The sequence below is a fragment of the Malania oleifera genome, chromosome 10 (assembly GCF_029873635.1).
Source record: "Malania oleifera isolate guangnan ecotype guangnan chromosome 10, ASM2987363v1, whole genome shotgun sequence".
NCBI lineage: Eukaryota > Viridiplantae > Streptophyta > Magnoliopsida > Santalales > Ximeniaceae > Malania > Malania oleifera.
Genome location: NC_080426.1, coordinates 49,645 through 62,249, shown reverse-complemented (window position 1 = coordinate 62,249; position 12,605 = coordinate 49,645). Strand labels below are relative to the sequence as shown.

Here is a 12,605-nt window from a genome sequence, read left to right as displayed (position 1 = left end):
GGTATTGAATTTTTAAACACATTAATAAAAATAATATTAATAGTTGCTCAAAAATAAGGAAACGAAAAGTTAAACGGCAAAATTGGAAAAGCATTACATGGAATTTTCAATATAATAAAGCAATAATAGAAAAACAATTCAAAGGCATATTAATAAAATAAAGAAAGAAAATGTAAAGGGAGAATACATTGGAAGAAAACTGCATAGAAAAAAAAGAAAATTAAGAAAAAAAAGGAAAACATGATAAAATAAACATTTTATTTAAATATAATAAAAAATAATAAAAATAACATAAGATCTCATGAATATCGTACATTATAAATTTACTGAAGTTGCAATATTTCCCCATTCGTGGTTTTATAGTCTGGTGGATATTATCTGGTTTTATATTTTTTATTTTGGCCCGAAACTCAACAGCCCTGCGTCCACGATCCTCGCGCGACGTGGGCGCGTCTGGCCGAGATATCCAACATTTTCCAAAACTCAATGCCGGCGAACTGCAAACCAAAAACCTTATTGTGTTCTAGCGATAATTAGAGCGGTGTCTTATTTTCTCCTTCTTCGAGTACTTCCGTCTCCTGAATCTGCAGAGCGCTTGCTGAGTGCTGGCCGTTCATCAATTATCACCGTCCTTCTGCCACTTGCACTTTGTATATGTAATATAAGGAGCAAAGGTGCCAAAGAGCCCTGAGTCATGGTGGTTTCAGCGTTCAGAGGCGTTGCTTCTGCTCGTCTGCCTCTTTTCCATTTTTCTCAGGTTCTTCACTTTTTTTTTTATATTTCCTTTTTTTTGTTTGTATTTTTTTCCCCATCCTTCTCATTCCTTACACGACTTTTTTTTTTCTTTTTTTTTTTTTCCCTTTTAAAAGGAAGAAACTAAACATGTGAGATTTTTCCAGGAATTTAGGTCCTGACGGACTGCTTTGCTGAGTTGTTTATATGGTTATTTTATAATTTGAATATTTCTTTTGAATTTACGTTCTGTTCACTTGTTTTGAATTTCCTTATCTCCTCTCTTTCTTTCTGTAACTGAACTTATGTATTTTTTTTTTTTAATATTCTTGATCACAACATTCGTCTCGCTGCATGATTAGGTTTAAACCTTTTTAGGTTTTAACTGCGAATACAAATTTCGGCGACAATCAAGAACAATGTAAATTCACGGATGATTGACTGTTATTTCAGTTTTTCATTAGATGTTTCAGATTGTTGATTTTCGTTTTTCCTGAATAACGAGGACCTTCCTAGAGAATGCCTTGTAATTGTATGGTCTTTTACTCTAAATTTGACGGGAAAACTTGAGTATGTGTAAAATATTAGGGAACATTTAGTTGTGGAAAAGAATTTTTTATTTTTTATTTGGAATTTTCCAAAATAATTTTTCAGTTTTATAACATTTATATAAAATAAATAAACAGCAATAAAAATTTTTGGTACTTTTTGCTTACAGAACTAATTTTACATTCCATTTTTAATTTTTTTAAATAATTACAAAAATGTCACATTATTTTCAATTTTCTAAATTTATATAGAAAAGTTGGAAAACATCTTTTTATTATTTTATAGATTTATGACTTTACTTTGGATATGAAAGCGTGAAATTCAGATCTTGAGCCATGATATGTGTTGATAATGTATTGTGAGTTTCTTCCAATTCTGCAGAAATCCAAATCCAAGTCCCAAAATTCATAATTCCAAATACTGCCTTATATAATTTTTGAAAAATTGAAAAACGAGTTGTGTTTTTTATAATTATTTTGAAATCTAGAAATAAAAAATGAAAAACTGCTTTCATAACTGAACAGACTCTATTATCGACCTTTTTAATGCTAATATTGGAAAACTAAAAAGTAAGCTGAAAATTTATAATACTTTGGAAAACTAAAAATTGGAAAATGGAAAATGTTTTCCACAACTAAATGGGCCCTTAGATTGTGCAATCCGAATCTTATTCTTCTGCATTGCCACCTCCTCTGAGTGCAATTTCCATGCTGCATTCATTTTTCATGGTTTTCTGCTCTAATGTTCATCTGCTTCACTATTTTATTCCTGGGCTGGCCGTAGTTGCCTGGTACAGGTACGGGTCCTTCAAGGAAGCTTCATTGTCGCTCAAAAGGATTCTCTCTTTCTGCTCGACATTCACAAGCACCAGATATTTTTTCTCTTCACATCCAAGGTACTGCAGTTTTCCTTTCGTATACTGTTCCATCTGCCCAGCTTATCATGTCTGGTCACTTATGCCTTTTTCATGTCAATCTTTGTGCTTGGTTCAGATTTTGTGTCACAAGAAATTGGTTCATAAAAGCAGTAATGACCAATTATTTATTGCATTTTTCATTTAGATCCTGAAAACATTTTTCTTCTTGTTTTTTTTGGTGAATATTATATGCACCAACTGGTAAGAATCTACGGTGAAGAATGCTTTATGCTTCAAAACGAGTATATTGCAATGATTATAGAATGCATGTAAAAAGTTTTGCAATGACCAAACAGGAATAGCTGCTTCCTTGGCAGAAGCGGTTTTGATGTTTGGCCTCAATCAAATGTTGGTTCTAAGCTTCTAGTTGACTTTTGGACACGCTTCAAATGAAATGAGCTAATTTGTGTAGTTATAAAACCAAAATTTTTGTTGTAAAGGATCCGCAAGATTAGCTAATTGTTGAATGAACTTTGCTACAAAACTGGAATTGCTTTGTGAAAATTCACAAATGTAAAGTGGAATTAAGTCTCAAAAATTAAATATTGATCATTCAAAAGTCGGAAGTCAAGCTTCACTACAGATGTCCAGGGTTGTAAAAGTTTGATTGTACTGAGGTTTACTTTTGCTTTGAAATTTTTTGTTTGAAGTTAATTAATAATTCAGATGATGCTCTGAAAAAGGATGACTGAAGCTAGCATTCAGCCATTCATCTTTCTCGTTATCCCACATAATTCAAAGACAATATCTAGGACTGCTATATTTATTGGTTTATGTTCATGGAGTGCCATATTAAACTCCATGTTTGTTCAAAGCTCATGTGTGTATTTGCCTTTGTAATCTTTGGAAGATGTTCTCTTTGTTTGGAGGGAAATTTAACACAAACATGATGAATCTCTCCACTACTGCTGTGGATAAATAAACCAACTGTTGGCCTAATAAGGCTTAATCTCGTTTTGATGATAACAAATCAAGGTCACTTAACATATCCATCTAAGTTTGAGTTTCAGGGCCTAAGTGATCTTATGGTTTCAAGTGGATATGCTTGAAGAGTTTGAATGAAAAATCACACTTAAGGCTATGAGACATGATAAACATGACGGTTCAAGTCATGTGAGACATGAAGATTCATTGAAGCAATGCATAATGCTTAGAAGAAATCTTGGAAGCTTGACAACATGAAGACTTAAGAACGTAGATAGGAGAATCGTATGAAAGTCTCTTGTAAGTACTTCAATTCCAATATTGAATGATTGAAGCTCGTAGGATATGTCATTGGACTTAGATACCTGATTTTATACATGGAAAATATTTTCTCAAAGTCCAAATTAAGTTTTCCAATACATGAATTTAAGTTTGGAACCAAAAATATTGAAAAACAAGTGTTGCTGAAAGGACAAACGAATGATGATATTTCATCAGGCGACTGTGGTGCTATTGAGTTTGAAAATATGTAAATAGAATAGGTACAGGCGACTGACCTATCGGGCACAGTCGACTGACCCCATTCTGACTTTCAGAATGCGCTATTTTTAAAAGAGCCTAGGCGACTGACCCTTTGAGTCTAGTCGACTGATGCGTATGTTTAAACGTTTAACAGCGCTGATGTTGTTTCCAAAACTTGCGTGATTGGTTTCCAAATTGAGAGAAAATTTGGGAGAAATTTTTTGAAACCCTAGTGCACTATTTAAGCATCATATTCTCGCACATTAGGGTGCGGAAAATTCACAAAATAGAGAACGACACGCACAGATTTTTGAGAAACTCTCTGGTTATACTACTGCTGTGTTCTTAGTGAACACTCACAGAAAACTGATTTGATCTTTCGAAACTCACACTCTTGAATCAGTTCTGGTGATATGCTTTCGAACGTGTACTAATATGCTCATTTGAGGAGCTTTATCTTGTACAAGCAATTGTTGCTTTGGTTGTATTGTTTTGACGATTCAGATATTGTGAATCGTTGCCTAGCAAGAGGATTGTTCTCGTTAGAGAGGCAAACTGCACCTTGAACGGAGAGAGGTTTTACTGCACCTGGTAATGAAGTTGGGAAAGGAAATTCTCACAGCGGGTTGCTTGGGGCAAGGACGTAGGCTGCGGCCGAACGTTTTAAAAATTAGTGTTCAGCTTTTCTCCCCTTTCTCTTTCAAATTTCTGCAAGATATAACCTGCGTGCTTGATTATATTTTCATTAAAAACTTGCTAAATATTGAAAATTTCTGAACATATAATCTTGTTGAATATTGTATTGTGCTGAAAATCTGAACTTGCTGGATATTGGATCTTGCTAAAGATTGATTGATTGTGATTGAACATAGATCAGTTATATTGTTGAGTTGTTAAACTTAAAATTCAGATGAGCGTATAATTCTAGATTCATAAATAAATAATATGAGGTTAACTAGTTGTAAATTGATTTTCATATTAAAGCTTAAGTGCTGAAGTTAAACCAGTGTTTTACAAAAATTGTTTTTTTGAAGAAAAATATTATCCATTGTTGAAAAGTTGATTTTGATTATATTATTGAAGCATAAGTTGAATCACTGAGTTTATATTTCCTGAATATATTGTTGAGGTTTGCTGAAAATCAAACTCTACCAAATTAATCAACCGAATATCCTAAAGTTTGATTTTGTATAATAAGTTTGGATTTCATATACAAATTTATATTCATACCTAGGTCTTCTGATTGGTATAGTAAGGTCGTATAGATATAGTGTGTATTTAATTGTTGAAATTTAAAATAAGTAAGGGTTAGTAAATAAGAATTCCACAACTAAATTTTAAATAACCCAAGTCACCCCCCTCTTGGGAATACATCCTAATTTCAGTTGGTATCAGAGAGTAGGTTGTAGCAAATCTTAACAAGTAGCTACATAAAGATCCCTATTGCACAGTTAGGAGTATCCCCTTTTGGTGAAGGCCAATCTTCATCTACACCTCCCATTTTCTATGGTGTAAACTACATCTTTTGGAAACAACGAATGAGAATATTCTTGCAGACTATGGATTATAAGGTATGGAGAGTAGTCACACATGGTGACTTGATTCCCACTAAAAATGTTGATAATGAAGAAGTCCCTAAAGAAGAAAAAGAATGGAATGATACAAACATGAAATAAATACAAATTAATTCAGTGCAATGAATGCACTATTTTGTGCCTCAGATGCCAACGAATTCAATATAGTTATGGGTTGTAAATCGGCTAAGGAGATTTGGGAAAAATTAGAGGTCACCTATGAGGGAACTGTAGATGTTAGGGACAGTAGGATTGACATGCTCACTAGCGAGTATGAGGCCTTCAAGATGAACCTAGAAGATTCTATCACTGGTATGTATACTAGGTTTACCCACGTAATAAATTCCCTTAATGCATTAGGTAAAAATATTCTTCCTATGAGATGATTAGGAAAGTTCTTAGAGGACTTCCTCCTGTTTGGGAACCTAAGGCCACTGCCATAACTGAGGGTAGAAATCTGAACAATACTTCCCTAGATGAATTGATAGGATCGCTTCTCGCGTATGAGATGTCAATAAATGAAAGAGCTAGTGGAAATTTTAAAACCAAGGAATCCATAGCATTTAACGCGTCAAATGAAAGCTCTAGCTAGGAAGATGAAAAGGTAATGGATGTTAATGATGTAGTCTTCATAACCGAGAAACTTGCTAAATTCCTTAGAAAAAGAAACAAATTCACAAAAAATTCTAAGACTCCAAAATGGATAAAGGAGAAACTAGTAAGAAGGAAACAAAGGCTAAACTTCCAACGTGTTATAACTGTAAGAAAGTCAGCCACATAAAACTGGACTTTCCATAAACTCTAGAAGGATTCTAAGAAGAAGAAAAAAAAGGCAATGAAGGCCACTACATGGGACAATGTAAGTTCCAGTAGTTTAGAAAGTGAATCAAGCGGCCAAGAGGTTGCTAATGATTGTCTATGGCATAGGACGACGATGAAGCGCAAAGTTCTTCGTCCAAATCGTTTAATGATTCATGCAATGAATCTCGTGATGATTCATCTAATGAAAGTATGCCATCTTATGAAGAACTACAAAGAGAATTATTCAAAGCTCATAAGATTCTGGTTAAAGTGACCAAACGGTACACTTCAACAACAATAATAACAACAAAACCAAGCCTTAGTCCCACTAAGTGGGATCGGCTATATGAATCATTTTCCGCCAATTTATGCGATCATGGACTATTCTTTTGATGGATTCAAGAATATTAAATCCTTACTATTTCCTCCCAAGTTATTTTAGGTCTACCCCTACCCCTTCTACTACCCCCCATAGTAACTAAGTCACTCTTCCTCACAGGTGCACTATGTGGCCTATGTTGCAAGTGTCCATACCATCTGAGTCGTCCCTCCCTTATCTTATCTTCTATAGGAGCTACACCTAACTTACCACGAATATGTTCATTTCTTAATTTATCTTTCAATGTTATACCACTCATCTATCTAAGCATTTTCATCTCGGCAACTTTTACTTTTTGGATATTACGTTTCTTCGTCGCCCAACATTCCGATCCATATAGCATAGCTGGTCTTATAGCTGTCCTATAAAACTTCCCTTTCAATTTTAAGGGTCTTCTATGATCACTGAGCACACTTGAAGCACTTCTCTATTTTACCCAACCTGCTTTAACTCTATGCATTACATCATCTTCAATTTCTTCTTCAGCTTGTATAATAGATCCAAGGTATTGAAATCTACAAGTGCTATTTATTTCTTTATCATCAAGTTTAACTTTGTCTCCAATATTCCTCCTATCAATACTAAAATTACATTTCATATATTCTGTCTTATTTCTACTTATCCTAAAGCCTCTAGATTCCAAAGTTTCTCTCCATAATTCTGACTTAGCCTCTACTCTGTCCCTAGTTTCGTCAATTAATACAATATCATCCGCAAACAACATACACCATGGAACCTCCTTTTGAATACTCTTAGTCAATTGGTCCATCATTAAAGCAAAAAGATAAGGACTCAAAGTAAATCCTTGATGTACACCTATGGTGATTGGAAATTCTCTAGTTTCTCCATTTATAGTCCTTACACTAGTCATTACTCCATCGTACATATCCTTAATGACATCGATATACCTACTACATACACCATTTGTTTCTAAAACCTACCATAGAACTTCCCTAGGTATCCTGTCATATGCTTTCTCAAGGTCAATAAATATCATATGCAAGTCTCTCTTCTTTTCCCTAAACTTTTCCATTAATCTTCTTAAAAGATAAATAGCTTCTGTGGTAGATCTCCTAGGCATAAAACCAAATTGATTTTCTGAGATCTTCGTTTCTAACCTTAATCTTTGTTCAACTACCCTTTCCCATAGTTTCATTGTATGACTTATAAGTATGACTTATAAGTTTAATTCCACGATAGTTATTACAATTTTGAATATCTCATTTATTTTTGTATATAGGTATTAAAGTGTTTTTCTTCCATTCATCTGACATTTTCTTAGTTTTTACAATTGTATTAAATAAATTAGTTAACCATATAATTCCGTTTTCACCTAAGCATTTCCAAACTTCAATTGGGATGTTATTTGGTCCCATAGCTTTCCAATTTTTCATCTTTTTTAGTGCAAACTTAACTTCGTTAACTCTAATGTTGTGAATAAATCTTATATTTTTAGTCTTTTCCTCATTTGACAATTCTAAATTTAAGCCTTCTATTTGGTTTTCATTAAACAACTTACTAAAGTAATTTCGCCATCTTTCTTTAATGTCTTCGTCCTTAACCAAGACAATATCATCCTCACTTTTTATACATTTTACATTTCCTAATTCCTTGCTCTTCCTTTCTCTAGCTTTAGCAAGTTTAAATATATCTCTTTACCCTTCTTTTGTACCTAATCTATCATACAAATTATTAAATGATCTATATTTAGTTTCACTAACGGCTTTTTTTTGCATCGTTTCTTGCCTCCTTATATTTTTCAAAGTTATCTCCGTTTCTACATTTTTGCCACGTTTTATATCAAATTCTTTTTGTCTTTATGATTTTTTGTATATCTTTATCCCACCACTAACTCTCTTTGCTATTCGAGAATCTTCCCCTTGATTCACCTAAAATCTCTTTTGCTATCTTTTTAATAGAGCTAACTAATCTATTCCAAAAAGTATGTGTATCAATCCCATCCTCTAAGGTCCAATCCCCATCTTTGATCATTTTATCTTTAAATTTTATTATATTTTATCCTTTTAGGTTCCATCATCTAGTTCTCCTACACTGGTTTATTTTATCTTTTTTTTTTTCCATTTTTTAATACATATATCTAACACTAAGACTCTATGTTGTGTGGTTAGACTTTCACCTGGAATAACTTTACAATCCTTGCATGATAAACGATCTACTCTCCTAGTTAAAAAAAAATCTATTTGACTTCTATTTTGTCTGCTTTTACAGGTTATTAAGTGTTCTTCTCTCTTCTTAGAGCAAGCATTCATTATACTAAAATCATATGACATAGCAAAGTCTAAGATCATCTCCCTGTACTCATTTTTGTCTCCATATCCAAATCCTCTATGTATTCTCTCATAATTTTTATTATCTTTTCCAAGGTGCCCATTTAGATCTTCTCCTATCAATATTTTCTTAGTCCTCGGTATGCCTTGTATACTATACATATTTTCCCAAAATTGTCTCTTAAAATTTTCTGCTAAGCCGACTTGAGGAGCATAAGCACTAATGATATTTATTATCTCTTGTCCTAATATCATCTTGATTTTTATAATTCTATCCCCTACTCTAATTACATCTACAACGCTATCTTTTAAGTTTTTGTCTATAATAATGCATACTCCATTCTTATGTTTTTCTTTTCCAGTGTACCAAAGTTTAAATCCTGATTTATCAATTTCTCTAGCCTTCCCCCCTACCCACTTAGTTTCTTGAAGGCAAATTATATTAATTCTTCTTCTGATCATTGTATCCACAATTTTCATGCTTTTACCCATAATTGTCCCTATATTCCAAGTTGCTAATCTAATCCTAGTTTCCTGAACTAACGTCTTTACCTGCCCATGTCTAGAATGATGCAGGAACCCTCACATATTTGACACCGTACCCGGGCGCTGACATGGCGCGTTGGTTCGGGGTGACGACGTAGCCCACCCTCACCCACTTTTCGCTACACCCTGGTGGTTCAAGTGCAATGCGTTGCTCATAGGGGATGCCCTCGCAAATATTTGGTAAGGATTCATATCATAATGATCTGACAAATTTTAAGCTGGCTGTCAGCTACCTAACACAACCCTCCTCCTTTGCCCGGGCTTGGGACCGGCTGTGTGTGAAAGAATTAGGACATATAGTGCATCACAGGCGGAGTTACCAAATGGTACACTTCATTGAAAAATAAGAGTGAATCAGTAATGAAAGAATTAGAATCTCAAAATATTGTTGAAAGAGAAATGAACTTAAAACTTTAGAGATTAGAAAGCAAGAATGAAAAGATGATGAAAGAACTGAAAGATCTAAGATCTCAAACTTCTATTGAAAATGAGAAAGATCAGTATATTTCTAAACTAGAAAGTAAAATTAACCAGATGGCTAAAGAACTTGTAAAACTGCAAGCCAACTGTAAAAGAATAAAAGACTCTGAGATACTTTGCTTGAAAAGTAAAATTGAGGATCAAACTAAAATAATTTACAATTTTACTAGAGGGAAATAGAACTTCGATAAACTTTTTGGAGCACAAAGAATGTCCTTGGATAAAGAAGGAATAGGCTTCAATGGAGTTGAGAACACAAGGAACAGGAACCTCTACATGGGGTACTTTGTAAAAGCCTCTAAAAGTTATGCAAGCACATCTTCAGTCAATACATATGAACACATTACGTGTTTCTTATTTAAGGAGAAGGGATACATAAAGTTTGAATGTCCATATAAGAGAAAGGGTGTGAAAACCAAACAGGTTTGGAGAGTAAAAGAATCATCTCTTGTTAAACCATTAAGACCCAAGAAGGAATGGGTACCAAAAATGAAAGCCAACAGATCTTAGAATGGTCATTCCCTTTTAGGAATTAAGAAAGCTAAATTGTAAAGGGCTTGTGATGCCTCCACAGCCTATAGAGTTTAAGTTGGTAATTCCTAACATAAGAAAGGGATGTAGTAATAACTATAAGTGTGCTCTAATAGTAGATAATGCTTAAGGTATAAACTACTAATAGATATGTCTACTATAGTAGAGACCTTGAGAAGCTGAGTAAAGATGATGGATTCTAAGAATCAATGTAAAGCCTAATTTAACTGAGCATATCATGATTGATTGATTTAAATAATGGTTATAGCTCAAGAGATAAGATAGCATAACCAAGTTGATTCATTTCCCATGGACAAAAGTGGTAACCTTAGTTGAATTGTTAAAGATAATCTAATGCCTAAGGTAAAATATCTAAAGCATAGCTGATATTGCCCCTTGCACAAACTTGAGACTGAGAAGATCAAATCAATATAGCCTTTAGTACTATTGCTCATCAAATCCCAAGTTCATCAAGAGACCTTGTTGATTGATCAAACGTTGAAAGAAGTTCTAAATGAAAATTAGTAATTCAGCATTGTAAATATTGAACAAATCAACACAATTTTCATCTTAAAATGGGCTTAAAACACAAATAAGTCCTCAAGTGTGAGTGCTACGAAATTACTCACAACATATGGTTGATTCAAGAAGAAAAGAGCATCTAAGTAGTTTTTTTTGAGTTTATATAAGTTAGTAACTCATAATAGCTTAAAAGCCTTAAGAAGCTACTACTAAGAAATTCAGAGGGTTCACAAATTCCAAGTAGAAAAGTCTTCTTTGCTCAAACTATGGAAAATTCCTAAATTACAATTTATACAAGAGTATTGAACAAAGTTGAAATGGATTATGACAATGTTGAAGAATAGTTTCCAAGCTTATTATTGAAATCAATTGATTATCAAAATGACATGGTTAGCCACAATCAAAGGATGGATTGTACAAAGCTTAACTTAGAAAGCTTTGAATTCAAATAGTCCTATGCTTCAATAGCTAATTTGAAAAGCAATATGAAAATTGGGCATTCATATGCAAAAGAATAATTTTTAAATCAAAAGAGAGAGAATTTGAAGTGAATTAGGTTTATTGCATAGTAGGGAGGTGATTTGAGAAGAAGACCTTAATGTGAATGAGTGGTCGGGCTAAAAAGAATATGTAAGTCATAAGCCTTGAAGGATAGGCGACTGACACCTCAGTATCAATCGACTGAAACTACACTGACTTACTAGTATTTCAGGTTCAGGCTCATCAGGCTACTGACTCCTTGAGTGCAGTCGACTGACTCGCTATTGACTTGTGAAATTTTGAAGAAATACATAGGTAATGCGATTGACTCCTCGAGCGTAGTCGACTGACCCGTGGCGGTATATATACTTAATGTTCGTAAAAACCCTAACTTTTCACATCTCAGTCAACTGATCGTATATCTCCACTCTCTCAAAGTGTCTCTCTTTCATTCCCAAGTCGATTTTGAAGAAATTCACACCAATTAATCTTCAAAAGATCTTTCTATCCTTCATTTACATCTTATTTTTGAAGGATTTACCTGATTATTTTTCCTAAAATCATGCCTAGAACCAAGCATACGGCTAATCGAGGTCCCTCATCAGGCAAAGGTGATTTCAACAATATAGAGCGATGGTTGATGTCACCCCACGCCAAGGAAGTCTATTGGAAACATTTTCGCTCTACCGAACCCATCTTCAGTAAGGTTTTAGATCTTGTGTTCTTTAGAGATGAGTGTCCAGTTATTTTGTCGATGTTTACTGCTTTGGGTTGGGAAAGATTTATATCTTATCAAGTTATGGGGATGTATCCAAATCTTGTGAAACTCTTTTATGCAAATATGGTGAAGGGAGAAACTATTGCTCTACTTAGATTATGGATAAATCGTTTGCAGTAACCCCACAAACTTTAGCCACTAGGCTTCGAATCCAAGTAGGTGAATTTGAGTGTCCACCTATTGGTACATCTTGGATTATGACACAAGATTTTACCCTCGAGGCATTTTTACCATTGATTATGACTGAAACTCCTGTTTATTTTGGTCATCCTCCGCTGTATCATCAACTGAACTTGCAGGCCCAAATCTTATAGAAACTCATCACGTATAATATATTGCCTAGGGTAGGGTCACATGATCATATTTCCTACCTTGACTGTTTTGTGATGTGGTGTCTGTTAAAAGGCAAGAAGCTTGATCTGCCCAGTTTAATGTTAAAGTGGATGATTTCACGAGAAGAGGCTAGAAGAGTTGTTATTCCATATAGGGGAATGCTGAACCAAATTTTTGACCATCTAGGCCTTACCACACCATCTACCTTATACATCAAAAGAACCCATTACGATATGTTTTCTTCTACTAC

At 34.0% G+C, this 12,605-nt stretch overlaps 1 protein-coding gene across 2 annotated transcripts in view; it reads left to right on the top strand.

Annotated features, from left to right (window-relative positions):
- The first annotated feature begins 347 nt into the window (after nucleotides 1-347).
- Nucleotides 348-12,605, top strand: part of LOC131166285 (uncharacterized aarF domain-containing protein kinase At5g05200, chloroplastic) — a 53,037-nt gene continuing 40,779 nt past the window's right edge. The window contains exons 1-2 of one of the 2 annotated variants that reach the window (XM_058124689.1): nucleotides 348-757; nucleotides 2,065-2,176. In XM_058124689.1, coding sequence (XP_057980672.1) covers nucleotides 695-757; nucleotides 2,065-2,176 — 175 coding nt within the window. In that variant the 5' untranslated portion in view covers nucleotides 348-694. The remainder of the gene's footprint in view (nucleotides 758-2,064; nucleotides 2,177-12,605) is intronic. The other variant, XM_058124690.1, reaches the window with a different exon arrangement.